This window comes from Enhydra lutris, unplaced genomic scaffold (assembly GCF_002288905.1).
Source record: "Enhydra lutris kenyoni isolate GAN:26980312 unplaced genomic scaffold, ASM228890v2 scaffoldscaffold3, whole genome shotgun sequence".
NCBI lineage: Eukaryota > Metazoa > Chordata > Mammalia > Carnivora > Mustelidae > Enhydra > Enhydra lutris.
Window position 1 is genome coordinate 12,261,110 of NW_019154087.1, and position 21,211 is coordinate 12,282,320.

Sequence of the window (21,211 nt, forward strand, 5' to 3'; positions counted from 1 at the left end):
CTAAAGGAAATAAATCTCTCTTCCATGAAACTGGCTATGAAAGTAGAAAATATCCCAGCTCTGAGTTACCGATGTTAGAGATGGGATAATGGACATTAAAGAGACCAAAGAATTAAATAATTAGCTTAATGACCGAGATGCAGCCAATTTAAACTATGATTTGAAACCTGCAGTATGTATTAATAGTTATCAGTGGCAACAATAACAATGTATTTCTGTACTTTTAAAATTTCCTAAAAATATTTTTGGAATCAGGAAATAAATATTAAAAATAAAACCCCTGAAATATCAAATAACCTGCAATATTCTCAGGTCTCTTCACTCTGCAGTCAAGCTCTTTCCATTACACTTAATTGAACCCAGACTTTGAAATGACTTCACATAACAGGAGAGAATGATGGGGAAAAATCATTCAGTTAATATGCACATTACCTGCTGGATACTGTTTCTTTAACACCACTGATATCCATTACTGTGCCATTTCCATCGATAACAGATGAATCCAAATTAGCAGATCCATTACTGACGTGATCACTACTTTCGTATCCAGACTCAGTCCTTTGCATCTGCCAATTGTCACCATGAACTTTTTCTTTGAGGCCTTTATTTTTCTCTGCTCCTTTTCCATTAGATTCAAGGGAACTCCTGCTTCCTATTTCCTGCTTCATTTCATCTTCATATATGGTCATTAAACATTTTTGCTTTAGGTTGTCTTTTGGCCAATTGTTAAAGGTCTGATCTTTGCTACATTTAGGTTTGTTACTGATACTTGGTTTATGTCTTGGACTATTCTGCCTTTTTTCACTTTCATTAAAAATACTATCAACATTTAACGTTTCTCTCATAGGTTTCCAACCTCGGGTCCGGCTTTTACTGCTGCCACTATAGCTGCTTCCTTTATCCCTAGAATCTTGGCTGCTGTCTGTATCATATCCAGTGCCACTGTCACTCTTAACTTTGCCAGTTACTTTCTCTCCTGGGGCAAGAATCTGAGATTTACTTGAACCCAGTGTTTGTGCAGAAGCTCGACTCTGATGGGCAACTCGGTCATGTTTACATGGTCCTCTTCCTTGACTATGATAGAGATGTGGGTTTCCATATTGTCTAAAGCCATTTGGGGCAGGAGGTGATCCAGACTTGAAATGTGGAAGGTCTTCATCAACCAAATCTTTAAATAATTAAATAAAGATACAAATGAATACTCTTCAGAGATATTTTTTAGTTACAAGCCAAATACCTTGTTTGAGAAGAAATGTTAAGCAGTAATAAGTGAATAGTAATTATAAAGATTCATATTATATCACATAGTGATTTGACATTGAAAAGTGTTTTCCTCATTCTCTATGTTTATGAGAGGCATTTGTAAGGTAAGCAGTTATATACTGATTTTAAAAAATGACCTCTAAAGTAGATCATAATTAAAGCTTTAAAAAAACAAACAGTATTCTATCTCACTCATCATTAATGAAAATTATAATAATAAAAGTATTTTCCATCTCTTATACTAAAGTAAAGATTTAAAGTTTGTTAAGCCAACTTCTGCTAAGAGTGTGAAGAAGCAGATAATCACTCAGTCAGTGGGAGTGCAGACTGGTTCAGTCTTTTAGGAGAGCAGGTGAGCCACAGCCATCAAAATTAAGAATAAACACTCCTTAACCCAGCAATTCTCCAGAAAAAATTTCATGCTCTGGCTATACACAAAAAAGTACACAAAGGTGCATGTAAAAGGATATCACTGCAGCAAAAATCTTAAATCAGGTTTCAAAGTCTAGCAAGGATCATTTAAATTATGGTATGTCCATAAAGAAAAGAGGATAAAGCCATAAAGAATAAGGCATGCTCATAATGAACTGCACACTATTAACAGAGGGAAGGTGAGAGGCTGCTTTTCTCACATAATTTTATAACCTTCCTTCTTATTTGAATGTACCATATGGGGGAACTGAATGTGTAACTAAAAGGAAAGTTAAACCATCAGAACAAGCACAAGTATTCCAGGCCAGAATTAAATAAGAACCAGAAAAATTGCATATTTATAAATTTAATAGGTATATTAAAGACATCATATTGAGATATGTAACATAACATGTAAACGGATATATTTAACAAATATAAATAAATTATATTAAGTTGTATTAAAGTTATAAAATCTAGTTTAAAAATAAGATCTTAGCAACTCCTTTTCAAATGAATACTATTAAGCTCTTAAACTTACCTCTGTGTCGGCCCAAATCTTTTCTTTGTTCCCTCTCCAAATCTTTCCTTTGTGAGGAAAGTATGTTCCTCTGTTCAATGGCTTTTAAAGCACATTCTCTGGAAATGTCTTTTATTTTTTCCCTTTGATCACTGTGACTTAACTTAACTGTAAAAGAAATCATTCTTATAAATGATATAGATCAGTTTTCAAATTGCTCAAAAGTACGAACTGAACTATAAAAATTTTAAGATGCTATATATTTAAAACAAAATATAAAGTATACTATGAACTCATTTTTATGTTTAACCAAAAAACTCAATGTGATTTATCCTCACACTGGAGATGGATGTTGGCTTTTAAAACTTCTTGTATAGCTCCTAAAGCCAGGTAAAGGAAAAAAGAGATCTTGCACTGAAATAATAAAGGCTGAAAGTGAGTGGTCACTATGTGTGACTATTATAAGTCAGACACTATTGTAAGTCTTAACTCATTTAATTCTTTGAGGTAGGGGCAATTATTGTCTCCACTGTGGATCAGGAAACTGAGGCAGAGAAAAGTTAAAAATTTGCCCAAGTTCACAAAGCTTGTAAATTTGGAAACTGGCTTATGAACCCAAGTTGCCTGGTTCTAATGTTTGTGTTTGTTATCACATACACAGTTTCTGGGCTTAAAAGTAGTTCTCTTTCGACAAACAGCTTAATCTAAGAGTATGACAACACAGACGGTAAAAGGTATAGTTCCATTAAGAACTTTTAAAAGCATTTATTGTAGTTCTTTATTGATGACAACTGTTAATTCTGGATCCTACCACCCTTGATTAAATGGATTAGTTTTATGGTTAGACATTACTTCATTAATGTATTTTACTTTATTTATTTGACAGAGAGAGAGAGAGAGAGAGAGAGAGAGAGAGATCACAAGTAGGCAGAGAGGCAGGCAGAGAGAGAGAGGGAAGCAGGCTCCTGACCAAGCAGAGAGCCTGACGCGGGCCTCAATCTCAGGATCCCAAGACCATGACCTGAGCCAAAGGCAGAGGCTTAACCCACTGAGCCACCCAGGCACCCCTCATTAATGTATTTTAAAGCTGCTTATAAAATCATCCTGAACATCCACCTACTCGGAGTTCAATGTATTTCTAAACCATAACTATCTATACACACCATGCTGCAATGTCTCAATTTGGACCCAAGTCACAGAACTTGGTTTGTGAAAATTAAAGTTGTGGGATGACAATAACAAGACAGAGTTGAATAAAAATGAGGTTAGGTACAAATTACAACTATAATAACTTTGAACTCCTATTGTTGCATTCACTAATGGTTAATTTAAATTTAGCATATGTGCTAAATTATTAACTCATGTTTTTCCCCTCCAAGTTAATAATTAACTCCTAAGAAGGCCATATTATGACTTTCTTTGGTAACTGTCCAGATTGCCTCCAGCCTACTACAGCTTTGAGAGTATGGAGAAACCCAAATAATAGTCAAGTCCAGTTCAAATCAAACTACAAGTCTGAGAGAAATGTGTAAAAGACAAAATTTTGTTATCTAGTTGTAGGGAAGTTAGTTAAGCACCCTCTTTTTCTATGGCACTTAACAGAAATTACAGATTCAGTAAAAAGGAAAGGGGGAAGCGTAATTATTCAGGGACAATGTGAAAATGACAATTTAAACACATACCTGGTCCTCTACCACTTGTTTGAATGTGGCTCCGGCTAAATGATGAAATATTATCTGTTTGAAGTTTCTGATTTTCTCTCTGTTTCGCCTGATCACCAAATCCATTTTCTTTTGAATTATCTGACTTATAAATTGAGGACTTTTCACATCCTTAAAAGATAAACAAAAATGTATTATTCCCATCTTCCTCCCCACCCAAAGAAAAGAAGTCTGAATCTTTTTTTTTTTTTTTTTTTTAAAGCAATTTCTACACCCAATGTGAGGCTTGGGCTCACAACCCTGAGATCAAGTTGCATGTTCCACTGACTGAGCCAGCCAGGCTCCCCTGAATCATTTTTTTTTTTTTTTTTTTAATGTGGTGGATAACTGCTTATAAACTCAAAGGACTGACATTTTTGAAGGATTTCTACCTGCTTTGCAATACATTAAAAATGGCCTATGTCCTTTGGACTTTTTTAGTGTAGAACTCACTTTAACTCTCAATTTGTACTGCTAGAAAGAGCTTCCAGTCAAGTATCCCCTTATGTGCCTATTACCACAGAAGTGGGTGGTTCCTGAGGGTGTTTCAGAGGCCACTGGTGAGGAAAGGCTTCTTTATGAAGATTAACTCAAAATAATCTAATTTTTCTGAACTCTGCTTTACTGAAATTAAATTTTGAGATCATTCTCAAAATTAATTTTATCTTCACTATATTAATACTTAGTATGACTATGATACTATAAAGAACACTAAAAAGAACTTTTAAAAATTACCCATATTTGGGGCGCCTGGGTGGCTCAGCGGGTTAAAGCCTCTGCCTTCGGCTCTGGTCATGATCCCAGAGTCCTGGGATCAAGACCCGCATCCGGCTCTCTGCTCGGCAGGGAGCCTGCTTCCCCCTCTCTCTCTGCCTGTCTCTCTGCCTACTTGTGATCTCTGTCTGTCAAATAAATAAATAAAATCTTTAAAAAAAAATTACCCATATTTCCTGCAATGGATTTATAATGTGACCAGTTGATGACCTGCCTAAGTGCATCTTCCGTAGAAACTGCTGTGCCATCGGGGTTTGCATAAAACAAAAGCAATGGCTGGAAATGACATCGGATACATTTGGAGACCACATCCTTCCATCTAGTCCCAACCTTCAAAAAAAAAAAAACCACAATGAATAAAAGCAAGACAAAATCGTAAAATCAATGTGTTACATATTTGAATAGCAGAGACTAAATTAATTTGTATATTAAAAAATTTTAAGGAATTCAGACACTAGCAGTTAAATGTTCATATTATAGGATTACTTTTGTTTTAAACTAGTCTAATAAACATCTTTTCAACATTATTAAAAATTGAGAAAAATTGTACACACTATATCAAGATTTAGACTACCAATTTTTTTTTTGCTTGATGTTCATTTTATTTTTTTTAATTTTTAATTTTTTTATAAACATATAACGTATTATTAGCCCCAGGGGTACAGGTCGGTGAACTCCCAGGTTTACACACTTCACAGCACTCACCATAGTACATACCCTCCCCAATGTCCATAACCCCACCACCCTCTCCCTACCCCCCTCCCCCCTGACAGCCCTCAGTTTGTTTTGAGATTAAGAGTCTCTTATGGTTTGTCTCTCTCCCGATCCCACCTTGTTTCATTTAATCTTTTCCTACCCTCCCAAACCCCCCATGTTGCATCTCCACTTCCTCATATCAGGGAGATCATATGATAGTTGTCTTTCTCCAATTGACTTATTTCGCTAAGCATAATAGCCTCTAGTTCCATACATGTCATTGCAAATGGCAGGATTTCATTTCTTTTGATGGCTGCATAGTATTCCATTGTGTATATATACCACATTTTTTTATCCATTCATCTGCTGATAGACATCTAGGTTCTTTCCATAGTTTGCCTATTGTACACATTGCTGCTATAAACATTCAGGTGCACGTGCCCCTTCAGATCACTACGTTTGTATCTTTAGGGTAAATACCCAGTAGTGCAATTCCTGGGTCATAGGGTAGTTCTATTTTCAACATTTTGAGGACTCTCCATGCTGTTTTCCAGAGTGGTTGTACCAGCTTGCGTTCCCACCAACAGTGTAGGAGGGTTCCCCTTTCTCCACATCCTCGCCAGCATCTTAGATTATCAAATTTTAAAAAGCTTTTCTACGTACAAGGTTGATTGACAAAAATTTAAAGGTAATTTAATGGAGAACTATGAGTCTACTCAACAAGGTGCTGGAACAACTGGATGGCCATATGAAAAAATGAAGTTTGACACCACTACACATAAAGCACAACAATTAAATCAGAATGAGTCACACAAAAGCTTAAAGCTTATAGAAAAAAACAAAAGAGAAAATCTTAACAACTTTCGAGAAGGTAAAGATTTCTTACTGCATCAAACAGGGGCAACTGGGGGGCTCAGCTGGTTGAGAATCTGACTCTTGATTTCGGCTCAGGTCATGACCTGGGGATCATGGGTCCAGGGCTCTGTGATAAGGTGGAGCTCGCTTGACATTCTCTCTCCTTTTCCCTCTGCCCCTCCCCTTACTTTTCAACATGCACACACACACTCTCTCTCTCTCTTAGAAAAATAAAACAAAAGAAGATAGGACATCAAACAAACCACAGAAGAAAAAAGTTATAAAATGGGATTCATATAAAAATAAATTAATAACTTCTGCTGTTTAAAGGTTACCATTAAGAAAATGAAGAAAACAAGTCACATACATCGAATAATGGACAGGTGTGCAGAATGAAGAATTCCTGCAATTCACTAATAAGAAGATGATCAAACTTAAAATGGGCAAACAACTGAATACACTTCATCAAAAATAAAAAAACGAAAGAATGGCCAATTAGCACAAAAAGGTACTCAAAACATTGTTAATCATAAGTAAAATGCAAATTAAAACCACACTGAAATAACACTGTACTTTATAAGGGCTAAAATTAAAGACTATCAACATAAAACTTTGCTGAGAATGTGGAGCAACTGGAATTCTCATACACTAACAGGAATATGAATTGTTATAATCACTATGAAGATCATTTTGCCAGTTCCTTATAAAGTTTAACTACACTTATACAACCCAGAAGTTCCACTTCTGAATATCTTTATATATATATATATATATATATATTTTTTTTTTTTTTTTTAATTGGGGGGAAAGGGCAGAGGGGAAGAGAGAGAATCCTAAGCAGGCAACACATCTGGCACAGAATGCAACGTGGGGCTTAATCTCAAGAACCTGAGATCATGACGTGAGCTGAAATCAAGAATCTGATGCTTAACTGACTGAGCCATCCAGGTGTCCCCACTTCTGAGTATTAGCTAAGAGCAATGGGGAAAAAAAATCATGTTCACTTAAAAACTATTCATAATTCAAAAGGTAAATGGATAAATTGTTATATAGGCATGTAATGGAACACAACAATAAAAATGAACCACTAACAGAACATGAATCTTAAAAGGCATTATGCTTGGTAAAGGAAGACAAACACAGAGAACTGAGACTGTGAGACACCATTCTTACATAATTATAGAATGAACCAGACTAATCTATAGTGAGATCGGTGATTTCCTGGAGCCCAGGGTAGGGTGTGGGGGGTACTGGCAGTAAAGGGACATGACAGAATTTTCTGGGTGATAACTGTGTAGGTTACATAGGTGTGTACACATTTGTCCATACCTATGTATAGGTGCATTTTAATGTTTGTAAACTATACCTCTAAAAAACTGATTCAAAACAAAATAAAACAAAAACCAACCAAATATAAAACAAAGCATTCTAGAATATTGGCTTTGGTATAAAGAAGAGATCTTTAAAAGTCCTAAGGAGCTTTCTCAAACCACACATATTTAGCTATTTAACCTTCTTACCTTGGAATCTGAGATACTTGAGGAACTAGAGTAATTTGAAAACAAAACAAATCTAAACCTCAGAGTGACTATACATCCAACTCTTCCTTCAAATTTTGACCATTTAAACTACGTAGATAGAAAGGAGTGCCAAAATATTACTAAACACTGATTCAAGGTAGAACTTGCTGATAAACTGTAATATAAAAGTACTATAATATGAGCAAAGTGTTTATTTTAGAATACCCAAATTTTTTCTTTGGTTTATTGAGTAGAATTTACATGGAATAAAACTACTCAGTTATAGTATACCAGTCAACGAATTCTGCCAAATATATACATAGAATCAAGTAGCTCCCCCTCTACAGTGACTGGACCAATGATTTACTTTCTGTCACTTTGTTTTTTCCTTTTCATGGGTTTTAATAAGCAGAATCATAGTTTCTTATGTCTCACTTCTTTCATTTACCATATTGCTTTTCAGATTTTTCCACAATGTTGCATGTATCAATAGTTCATTACTTTTTACTGCTGAGTATTATATTCCATTGAATGGTTATACCACACTTTGTTTATCCATTTACCTGTTGATGGACATTTGAGTTGTTTCCAGTTTTGGTTATTATGAACAAAACTACTATAAACATTCAAGTACAAGTTTTGTGTGTTTTTACAGGAGTGGAATTACTAGTATCTATGGTAAGTACATGTTTAAGTCATAAGAAATTCATAAAGTTTTCTAAAGTGACTGTTCATTTTGTATTTCCATCACTCTTCTGTGAGAGATCTAGCTATTTCACATCTTCACCAACTCTTGGTATGGTCAGTCTTTTTAGTTTTAGCTATTCTTACACATGAGATATAGAATCTCATTGTGAGTTGAATTTGTACTACTTTATACCTAATAATTTACTGAATATCATTTTTAAGGGTAGGGACCCAGCTTCCTATGGTTCTTCACTCTTGGCCTCTCTCACACTGAGCCCACAGATTTTTTTTTTTTATTTTATTTATTTATTTATTTTTAAACATATATTTTTATCCCCAGGGATACAGGTCTGTGAATCGCCAGGTTTACACATTTCACAGCACTCACCATAGCACATACCCTCCCCAATGTCCATAACCCCACCCCCCCTCTCCCAACCCCCCTCCCCCCATCAACCCTCAGTTTGTTTTGTGAGATTAAGAGTCACTTATGGTTTGTCTCCCTCCCAATCCCATCTTGTTTCATTTACTCTTCTCCTACCCCCTTAACGCCCCGTGTTGCATCTTCTCTCCCTCATATCAGGGAGATCATATGATAGTTGTCTTTCTCCGATTGACTTATTTCGCTAAGCATGATACCCTCTAGTTCCATCCACGTCGTCGCAAATGGCAAGATTTCATTTCTTTTGATGGCTGCATAGTATTCCATTGTGTATATATACCACATCTTCTTTATCCATTCATCTGTTGATGGACATCTAGGTTCTTTCCATAGTTTGGCTATTGTAGACATTGCTGCTATAAACATTCGGGCGCAAATGCCCTTTCGGATCACTACGTTTGTATCTTTAGGGTAAATACCCAGTAGTACAATTGCTGGGTCATAGGGTAGTTCTATTTTCAACATTTTGAGGAACCTCCATGCTGTTTTCCAGAGTGGTTGCACCAGCTTGCATTCCCACCAACAGTGTAGGAGGGTTCCCCTTTCTCCGCATCCTCGCCAGCATCTGTCATTTCCTGACTTGTTAATTTTAGCCATTCTGACTGGTGTGAGGTGGTATCTCATTGTGGTTTTGATTTGTATTTCCCTGATGCCGAGTGATATGGAGCACTTTTTCATGTGTCTGTTGGCCATCTGGATGTCTTCTTTGCAGAAATGTCTGTTCATGTCCTCTGCCCATTTCTTGATTGGATTATTTGTTCTTTGGGTGTTGAGTTTGCTAAGTTCTTTATAGATTTTGGACACTAGCCCTTTATCTGATATGTCGTTTGCAAATATCTTCTCCCATTCTGTCAGTTGTCTTTTGGTTTTGTTAACTGTTTCCTTTGCTGTGCAAAAGCTTTTGATCTTGAGGAAATCCGAATAGTTCATTTTTGCCCTTGCTTCCCTTGCCTTTGGTGATGTTCCTAGGAAGATGTTGCTGCGGCTGAGGTCAAAGAGGTTGCTGCCTGTGTTCTCCTCAAGGATTTTGATGGATTCCTTTCTCACATTGAGGTCCTTCATCCATTTTGAGTCTATTTTCGTGTGTGGTGTAAGGAAATGATCCAATTTCATTTTTCTGCATGTGGCTGTCCAATTTTCCCAACACCATTTGTTGAAGAGGCTGTCTTTTTTCCATTGGACATTCTTTCCTGCTTTGTCGAAGATTAGTTGACCATAGAGTTGAGGGTCTATTTCTGGAGAGCCCACAGATTTTTTTTTTTAATTCCAGGATTTTTATTTAATAAAAAACTAAATCTTTATTTTAGTTACACACACACACACACACACACACACACACACACACACAAAAAAAAGCAATTACAACTAATAATGCATGCACACAAAAACCTTGCAACTCTTTTTTTCATTTTGATCTCTTTCCTTCTTTCATACCTATGGCTGGACCCCAAATTCTCTTTCATCCCAAACTCCAAAAAGACCTTGTTTTACAGACTCAGACTTGGAAGGCTATGGTGTCTCTCACCCTTCTCTTCTTTCCATGCCTGCTCTCTCTCTTCCTATGATCAGTAGCTGTCTGCCTTCAGCTAGGTTCTCTGGCTACTCAAGTCCTGATGTGTATTATAAAGGTTCAGGTCCTGATGAGCCAAAACGAAATGCGCTTCATGTCACAGGAGAGAAGAGAAGCCCATGAGGGGATTCTCCTGTGAGGCAAGAAGATGCTGTGAATACTCGTCTCACCTTGCCATGCCAGCTTTCCAGACTGCCCTTAATGTATTCCCAGAAGGCACTAGGGCACTATATAGTAGTGGATACACCCAAAAACCCAGGAGTTACTCTGGGTTGTGGAATCATTCATTGCTAAATGAGCCCTGAGAAGTCCTCATCCTACATAGTCCTTGTGACAGTACTATTGAGTTTCTTTGCTAATATTAAGACACCTGAGTCAGATTTACTTTTCTCATGACTTTTTCTAAAGGTAAGTAAGGTGAACAACTACAATATGGTGTGACCTTGGTAGCTCTCTGTAGATCTTCCTGGACCTACCTATTTTCCTTTCACTTGACCTTGCTGCTAAAAAAAATTTTGGTAGAGTCAAAACACCAAAAAATACAATACCAACCCTGGAAATAAACCTACTCAACTTTTTCTGGAGGAGAGCATCAACAGTTGTGGAGTCATAGAGGACAGGAGCTCTCAGGGAGAGGGACACATCACAGTTGGGCAAAAGGAAGAAGAAAAGGGATGTGGAGACCCTCAAGTTAAATTTATATGTCAAAGTTTGCCTGGGGGGTCCTTATTCCCTCCTTTTCTCTACCTCCATTTCTGAATTAGTATCATAAGGAAAATGGTAGGCAAGCCACATATGTATCGTGAGCAACTGTGTGTGTGTATGTGTTTATGTAATTTAATTTTTTTAAAGTTTTTATTTAAATTCCAGCTGGTTAGCGTACAGTGTTAGTCTCAGGTACATAATTTAGTTATTCAGCATTTCTACACAACACCCAGTGCTTATCACAAGTAAACTCCTTTGTCCCTTCCCCTCCTATAACCATCAGTTTATTCTCTACAGTTAAGAGTCTGTTTCTAGTTTTGCCTCTATCTCTTTTTCCCTTTGCTTGTTTGTTTTGTATGCTATTTGTCTTTCTCTGACTTATTTCACTTAGGTTAATACTCTCTAGCTCCATCTATCTCATTGCAAATGGCAAGATTCCATTTTTTATGGCTGAGTAATATTGCATTGCATGCATGCATATATCCAACCCACTTCTTTATCCATTCATCAGTCGATAACATTTGGACTTTTTCCAAAATTTGGCTATTATTGATAACACTGCCGTGCACGTATCCCTTTGAATTAGTTTTTCTGTGTTCGTTGGCTGAATACCTAGTACTGCAATTGCTGGATCATAGGGTAGTTCAATTTTTAACTTTTTGAGGAACCTCCACACTGTTTTCCAGAGTGGGTACACCAGTTTACATTACCACCAACAGTGCAAGAGGGTTCCCCTTTATCCACATCCTTACCAACATCTGTTGTTTCCTATGTTGTTGATTTTAGCCATTCTGACAGGTGTGAGGGTGATACTCCATTGTAGTTTTGATTTGCATTTCCCTGATTATCAGTGATGTTGAGAAGCTTTTCATGTGTCTGTTGACCATCTGTATGTCTTCTTTGGAGAAATGCTCATGTCTTCTGCCCATTTTTTTAATTGGATTATTCATTTTGGTGAGTTTTATAAATTCTTTTTTTTTTTTACTTTTAAAATTTTGTTTTTGCTTTATTTGTGGCTGTGACTTAAAAAAATAATTAAAAGGTTTTTTGAATACATTATAATGAATATTATAGAGCATCCTTCAATTGGAATACACGTAGATACTAAAAACTGGTTATATTTGATGTAGTGTCAGTGCACAAAGTTTGTATTATCTATATCAAGTGAAATATCTTTAAAGGTACAGTTGTTTCTGTAGAGCAATAATATCTTCTGATATTTTTTGAAGTTCTTATTGTCAGCAGCAGCTACCAATTTCATTAACACAGTTAAGGATCTTAAAGTAATCTTTAACACATTTACATCGAATTTCACAGTGTAAGTCATTATCTGTGTTATATTAATCAGAACTTTATATGTTGGCATTCCCGTTCATGAACATTTGGAGGTAGCCAGTCTTTCTCAATTAACCCAAAGCAAATTTACTAAAGTTTTAGTTCTGTGTATTTTACTGTACTCAAATTCTTTGGATACTGGTTATATGCTTTCATATATTAACTACTATACTTACAGAACATGATAGATAATGGAGTTTACCATGAATTCAAATGAGATTAATTAAATTTTTCTCCAATTCCTACTTTATGCAAAGTAATGTGGAGAATGATGGTGGTTATGGTGAAGGATTGGGTACAGAGAGGTAGGGATTTGAGACAAAGTTCTCCCCTGCCTACTATTAGTATAAAAAGACTCTCATCCAAGGAATTTAACTAAAACTATGTGTTTAAAAATCTTTTATTTTTTTTAGTGCAGAAAATCCCTTGTTAGGCCAGGTTAAAAAGAAAAAGGAAAGGAAACAGATAAGGGCACAAAAAAGTAGCAAAATAAAAAAACCTCAGATTGTATCATAATTAGGATTGTGTGTTGGGGCCAGAGAGAGGGGCAGAGAGAGGGGAAGAGAGACAGAAAGAGAATTTGCTAGTAAACATTTTGAATACTAACCCATTATCATATACGTCATTTGCAAATACCTTCTCCCATTCTATAGGCTGCCTTTAGTTTTGTTGACTGTTTCCTTTGCTGTACAGAAGCATTTTATTTTGATGAAGTCCCAAGAGTTTTGATTTTGTTTCTCTTACCTCAGGAGACATATGCAAAAGGAAGTTGCTATGGCTAATGTCAAAGAGGTTACTGCTTGTGTTTTCCCTTAGGATTTTTATGCTTTCAAGTCTCATATTTACGTCTTTAATCCATTTTTAATTTATTTTTTGTATGGTTTAAGTGGTCCAGTCTCATTCTTCTGCATGTTGCTGTCCAGTTTTCTCAACACCATTTGTTGAAGAGACTGTCTTTTTCCCATTGCATTTTCTTTCCTGCTATCAAGACTAATTGACCATATAGTTCTGAGTTCCCTTCCTAGTTTCTACCCTGTTGCATTGGTCTATGTCTGTTTTTGTGCCAGTACCATATTGTTTTATTACCACAGCTTTGTAATATAACTTGAAGTCCAGAATTGTGATGCATCCAGCTTTGCTTATCTTTTTCAAAGTTGTTTTGGCAATCTGGGGTCTTTTTGGTTCCATACAAATTTTAGGATGGTTTCTTCCAGCTCTGTGAAAAATGCTTGTGGTATTTTGATAGGGATTACATTAAATGTGTAGATTGCTTTGGGTAGTAAGGACATTTTAACAATATTTGTCCTTCCATGAGCATGGATGTTTTTCCATTTCTGTCATCTTTAATTTCTTTCATGTGTGTTTTATAGTCTTTGGAGTACAGGTCTTTCAGCTCTTTGCTTACTTTTACTCTGATGTACCTTATGGTTTTGAATGCAATTGTAAATGGGATTGATTTCTTGATTTCTTTTTCTGCTGCTTCGTTATTGGTATATAGAAATGCTACAGATTTCTGTATATTTTGTATCCTGTGACTTTACTGAATTTGTGTATCAGTTCAGGCAATTTTTTGGTGGAGTCTTTCAGGTTTTCTATATAGAATATCATGTTATCTGCAAATAAAGTTTTCTTTTTCCTTACCAATTAGGATGCCTTTATTTCTTTTCATTGTCTGATTGCTTTACTTCTTTTCATTGTCTGATTGCTTGGACTTCCAGTACTATGTTAAATTAACAGTGGTGAGAGTGGACATCCCTGTTAAGTTCCTGACTACACAGGAAAAATTCTGTTTTTTCCCATTATGATGTTAGTTATGGGGTTTTTATATATGGCCTTTCCTACGTTGAGGTATGTTCCCTCTAAACCGATTTTGTTGAGGGCTTTTATCATTAATGGATACTGTACTTTGTTAAATGTTTTTGCCTCTACTGAAAAGATCAAAGGGTTCTTATCCTTTCTTTTATATTAATGTGGTGTATCATGTTGACTGATTTGTGAATATTGAATCACCCTTGCAAACCCAGGAATAAATCCCACTTGACTGTGGTGATTGATTTTCTTTTTAATGTATTGTTGGATTCAGTTTGCTACTATTAAGTCCTACTGGTTGTTAGAACTTGCAAAATTTGGCCCTTCTGGTTTTCAAAGCCAAATGTTGCCTTCCCAGTGTGACAAGTCTGTTTCTCTCCCTTATCCTCAACAGCAAATGGCATATTGAAATTTCTATTTTGGGGTAAATTTTGTTGTGTTCCTTTAAAAAGTGCTGTACTTCATTCTGGCATTTGTTAAATTATGTAGGACCATCCTGGTGCTTTGAAGGCTTCATTTTAAGCTTTTTATGTCAGGTACAGAGTAGTATTCAGTCTAGGTATAATTTAGCCCCACAATTAAGGTGATGCTTTTCTGAGGATTCTATCTGTTGCTCTTTGCATTGCAACATCTTTATATTCTTGCTGGTGTGGATGCAAACTATTCCTAGCCCTATATGAATTTTGAAAATTGCCTGGCCTTCTGCTTTCCAGTAATTCTTTCCTCAACCTTGTGCAGGTTTGGCAACACAATGTCAGATCACTATTCAGCCAAAGATTAAAGGTGACCCCTCTGCCAATCTCCAGAACTTTCCCTCTGTGCAGTGTTCTTTCTGGTAATCTGTCCAGCGAATTTTAGCCAACTTAGCCTCCCTGAACTCCAATTTCGGTTTCCTCAACTCGGTGAGACTGCTTTATCTGAATCCCGCCTCCCTGCACTATAAAAACTACCTGTAGGTGGTAAACAGGAATAACCGTAGGGCTCTTCTTGCTTCCTTTTTTCTGTTCAACTGCCTGCTGGCCAATGTCTAAAAAAGTTATTTTGTCTATTTGATTTTCTAATTTTTAATAGTGGAAGGGCTATTTCCATAGCAGTTCATCCTTCAAAGAAACAATTAGAAATCCACTAAATACTGAATATTTGAACTTCCGACTTAGTAATTCATAATGATGATAAATGGCCCTTTCTTATACATTAAAATGAAAGGAAATGGAATTGTACATCATTTGCTTAGCACAATGAAATAATTTGTACTTTTAAATCCATTTACTGCTTAATAATAGGATTCTCAAAGCCAATAAACCTAGGCATAGTATTGACAAGATCAATAGTTTTCATATGTGGCAAAATCTTAATCTCCTATAGAACTTAAAAAAAAAAAATCAGGTATTGGCCTCTATACCTTTGAATTGAGAATTTAAGAGTCCAGGCAGATACACATTTTTTTCAAAAGTTCCAAAGGTGATTCTGATAAATAGTCCTTATTACAAACTATTATTCACTAGTTTTCTAGATATTATGATGTTTGAATAAGTTACTGACCAAAAGAAAAAGTAACCCTACCTAATTCTGAATACCATATTCAAAGTCTAAAAAAGCAATCATAATAATTTAAAAAATAAGCAGATTTTCATCACTAATTATATAAAGCAACTGTGAATCACTCACAAAGAAATTCACAGAGCAACTATGTATCAGACAAAATGTACCAGACATATGGATCACTGACAGTTATATATTTACATTCTAACATTTATTTGTCAACTTTTTTATTATTCTGGAAATGGACTGGTTTAAAAATTGGCTTTAAAATAAACCAGATTTCATGGGCGCCTGGGTGGCTCAGTGGGTTAGAGCCTCTGCCTTTGGCTCGGGTCATGATCCCAGGGTCCTCGGCAGGGAGCCTGCTTCCCCTCCCCTCTCTCTGCCTGCCTGTGATCTCTGTCTGTCAAATAAATAGATAAAATCTTCAAAAAATAAATAAATAAATAAATAAATAAAATAAACCAGATTTCAAAAATTAATAAAAGGAAGTATGAACTTAACAATGTTATTATCATTAAGGTCATTTATTATTTTATATAAGAAATGTTTACATACAATCATTATTTTACATAATAATACTACATAATATACATTTTATATTATTATTTCATTTATTCCTAAAAAGTAAGAAGTCACAATAATTATCCTGGTTAGTGAAAGTGTCAACTTACCTCTTTCACATTTGCATCATCAAAAAATACCCATTTGGAACTCTTGGTATGAAAAGCAAAGGCACAATAATGTCGGCTGGTGTAGCAGATCATACCAACTAGATGAAGTTCACTATTTTTGGCATTTTCATCAGTAACTCTATAAAAAAGCTGTTCAAAAAAATAAAAATATATATTTAATACTGTATCTTTTAAAAAACAAGGAACAATAATTTGGTGAGTCAGGTATTTGACTATCTATGAAAAAATTTCTTATGCAAGCTTCCTTAATCCAATATTACATTAGTACAGAAGGTACCACTAAGATTGGACTGAACCGAATTATTATTAACTATTACTTACTATTAACTATAGCTATTAGCATTCCTCCAATAAAATGAATTCACTACAACTTAGTTCAGTAACCCAGTATCTTGACACTTTATATACATAAACTGGAAATGTGGGATAAATTACACAATTCCCAATAATTTTTCATTGAATCACATATTTGAACATACATTAAACATATTATCTGAAAGTTCATTATCTAAAAGTTTAATTGTAATATAAACCAATCAAATATTAAGATGTTAATAAGCATACAGAGATCAGTGCTGTAGATGATTTTTAACCCACTGAGCCACCCAGGCGCCCCAACTGTAGATGATTTTTGACTCTTTACTTTTCTAGGTTAATATTTATATTTTGTCATTACCACACTCACACACACACACACACACACACACACACACACACACATCATTATCATCATTCTAGAGTGAAACAAAAGTAGAGCATGAGACAGTTTATAACTGAAAGTCATTCCCAGTCTATGCAAGAAAGGCATTCCAGTTAGCTCGATTTGATGAATTTTATCAGGATTATATCTGAATACTATTTCCTTTAGAAAGAAAATTTAGTTTTGAAAAACAAAGTGTGTTATAATATATGAATACGTTTATAATAATTTAAAAACAGAAAGGAAGAGAATGAAAACAGCTGAGATACCCCAGGAAGATAAAGATGTGTTGCTAGATTCCGAACAACATCTTCGGTCAAGTCAGAATGTTCAGAATCCCATACTAAACCAATTGTAACAATCTCTGGGCAATTCATTAAAACACGGCGAATTTTTATTTTTTGGCCACAGTTACTCTAAAGAAAAACACAAAAGGCACATTTTGAAATTACTGAAATAGGTATACCATAAGTAATACCTTACAGTTTGTATTAAACAGTAACAACCTTCACATATATCAGAAAATTCTTTGTTCAGAATACTAAAATTCACTTTTATCCAGCTATTTGCTTAATTATTGATTAAATGGTAAGTTTGTTTTAATCAAAGTACTTTCCTTTGGTATTTTTAAAATCTGCTATAATAAGAATTCAATCTAAAAAAATGAGAAATAGAACACTGAAGTCATTAATAATATTACATTAGAAAAGAATGGTACCATTTGTAGTGCTTATAATGAAAATAAAAAACTTTCTCTTTAAACAAATGATAGATTTCAGAACTTAAAAAAAATAATCAGGAGGCACCTGGGTGACTCAGTCAGTTAAGTGCCTGACTCTTGATTTCAACTCATGTCATGATCTCAGGGTGGTTGAGATCAAGCCTCACCTAGGGCTCCATGCTCAGCAGGGAGTCTGCTTAACATTCTCTCTCTCTCCCTCTCCTTCTACCCCTCCCCTCCAGCCCTCCTTGCATGCACACGTGCGCCCTCTTTCTCTCAAAAAGAAAAAAAAAATCAGCATACACTAACTTAAATCCTTCACGAAGAGTTTTTAAAGAAATAGTGCTCAAACAGCTCACCTGGTATAAAGAGTTGCCTAATATAATACTGAAAAAATAAATTCTTAAAATCAAGCCCATGTATAGTTAGTATTTACATGGTAATTTCTGAATATCTATTTTCAAATTTATAAGCATAAAGGCACATTAATATTCTCCAAATTATACTTACAGGACATTTCCTATAGTCATCAGTTGTATTTGCTGCTTGCAGCAATTCTGCAAACATTTCAGGCTTAAAACGTTCATGCCTTTCCATCATTCTTTCTACCTCGTTGCTACAAAACAAAGGAGCAGTGTCAAATTTGTCCCTTGAACTTTAGAAAGATCTAACAAATTATGCATGAAGAATATTAAGTTATCAATATGGGTATTTTATATCTTAAAACAGGTTGTTTGAAAAATTAACCATAAAGTGAATTTTCGTAGAGTGAAAAATTATGAAATTTGGCAGGTTAACTTATGATGAAAAAAATTAGGTCAAGAACAAAATAACACTAAATTTTACCATCGTTTGGAACTACATGAACGAGGTAATAAGATGATCCTAGTTCTGTCTGGAGGTAGTTCTAAGTCAAATGTTTCTTTTACATTATTATTTAACAAATAGGGACTTGAGTTTAAATTTTGGCCTAACAAGAACAACAAATTGTTGGAAAGGCTTCCCCTCTGGCCTAAAGTTCTCAGAAACAAAGTTATCATTTTCAGCTAACAGAAGGCTCCTTTGCTGATTAATGCAGAAGTCAAAACCAAAACTATTTAGGTCAGGCTTATGCCTTATGCTAACCATTTCATTACAGCCTAGGCAGGATATCTGTGCCACTTTTTGTTTAGTCTATTTTAGAATCAAATTTTTATATAGCAAGGTATTAAGTATCTTTAAACAACTATTTAAACACTTCCAAAAAGATAGGTCATATAAGTTCAAACATCCTTACTACTTTCCATTCTAGATGCTCTGGTTCTGCTTAGTGGTAATATTAACTGTCTTAGAACTAGATATATTTTACAGTTCCATGGTTTAATATACAGTATTCAATAACAACTAAAAGCACCTATTCTTCTAAAACACTTCACAAGTATATTAGAAAGCACTAAATCTGATAAGCTTGTTCAAACTTACATTTAAAATGATGTTTTTGTTAACATTACAAATAATGATTTATGTGAAGCCTGGAATTCTGTAATTGGTATTCAATACTTATTACCAATACAAAGGTGATTATAGTTGACACTTAAACAACATGGGGTAAGGGGCGCCAACCCTCACACAATCCAAAATCCGTATATAACTTCTGACACCCCTCTCAAAGTTAACTACTAATAGCCTACTATTAACTGGAAGCCTTACCAATAATAGTCAATTAACACACACTTCCTGTTATATGTATTATATACTGTATTCTTACCAAAAAAGCTGGAGAAAAGGAAATGTCATTAAGAAAATTATAAAGGGGACAACTAGATGGCTCGGTCAATTGAGTGTCTACTTGATCTCAGCACAGGTCTTGAACTCAGGGTTATAAGATCAAGCCCTGCATTGGGCTCCACAAACAGTAGGGAATCTGCCTGAGATTCTCTCTCTCCCTCTCCCTCTGCCCCTGCTTCTGCTTGCACATGCACGCTCTCTCTCTAAAATAAATAAATAAATCTTAAAAAAAAAAAAAAAAGAAAAAAATCTAAGGAAAATTAAAAAAAGAAAAGAAAAAATCTAAGGAAAATACAATACATTTACAGTAATGTACATTTATTATTGAGAAAAATCTGCATCTAAGTGGACCTGTGCATTTCAAACCTGTGTTATTGAAGGGTCAACCATAATTAGAGTTCAAAGTCTGGTTTCTTGCAATTGATGGTGTGGACCAGGAAGAGACTGATGGAGCTCCAACTCTTGTTACATAAGATACTGAATCAGAGCACTGTCATTTTATATAAGAGTTTCAGAGTAGACTTAAAATTTTACGGTTTCTAATGTGTGGCTTATCCTTGTTCAAATGCCATCCTACTTTTCATACAAAGTGAAAAAAATGGATCTATAATTGACTGAATTTTAGGGAATGGTTCCCTAAAACTATGCTCCCAAACTCTGGATATATTAAGACACTAAATACACTCAAATAATCAAATTGCTATTATTCAATAATCTTCAAGAAATATTGTGTCATATCCAAAAAAGCCAAGAAGTGTAATAATATAATGAAACAGATAAGCACCTGATATTTATTTTGCACAATGATAAAAATATTGGTACCATTTAGTAACTGTTATACTAATGTACTGATAATTATTGATCCATGTGTTATTTTTTATATCAAAATACCTATAAATATTTATGACTTTATTCAATGTTCCTATTAAATATTTATATTTTCAAATACCTATTCAAAAGTGTTTAAACTACTCTTATTATGTAAAGTCTAGGGATCTTTTTGGATCCCTAACTCACTAATGTTTCATGAGCAGGGAAGGAGGGGACAGGCAAGCTGGAAAATTTTTATTTCAGGTGAATGTTGAGGCCTTAAATGCAATAAATCTAATGGAGAATTAATTTCACCTTTTCTTTCTTTTCTCCTTACCCTGGCTTCCATCACCATGAAGGGACATGGAGCTGAAGGGAAACACTATTACTACAAAGATAACACCTTAGCAAAAATGAAGAAATCACATGCAGCTCCATTTAACACTGAACTTGTCATTTTAAGGTCTCCTTTGCAATTCCCAAAACTTGCTATAAAGAGATACAAATTTTGACTAATATTTGGAAATTTCATCAAGTATATGTTTCTGACCAAATCAGAAACAGCTAGCTGAGCTGGACATCACTCAGCACCTCTGATGGTTGCATATTTTCAGGTCTAAGACAGAGAGCTGATATTCACATACATTATTGTTCTATAAAATAAATGCTCAATGTGGTAAACATGTTTT

The 21,211-nt window shown here is 35.0% G+C and overlaps 1 protein-coding gene across 2 annotated transcripts in view; it reads right to left on the reverse strand.

Moving 5' to 3' along the window:
• Positions 1–21,211, reverse strand: part of LOC111154879 (ubiquitin specific peptidase 53) — a 67,466-nt gene that overhangs the window by 12,432 nt on the left and 33,823 nt on the right. For both annotated transcript variants that reach the window (XM_022514817.1, XM_022514825.1), the window contains 7 exons: positions 18,456–18,561; positions 17,494–17,640; positions 16,504–16,653; positions 4,836–4,998; positions 3,877–4,026; positions 2,216–2,362; positions 433–1,168 (listed from right to left, as the gene is read on the reverse strand). In XM_022514817.1, coding sequence (XP_022370525.1) covers positions 433–1,168; positions 2,216–2,362; positions 3,877–4,026; positions 4,836–4,998; positions 16,504–16,653; positions 17,494–17,640; positions 18,456–18,561 — 1,599 coding nt within the window. The remainder of the gene's footprint in view (positions 1–432; positions 1,169–2,215; positions 2,363–3,876; positions 4,027–4,835; positions 4,999–16,503; positions 16,654–17,493; positions 17,641–18,455; positions 18,562–21,211) is intronic.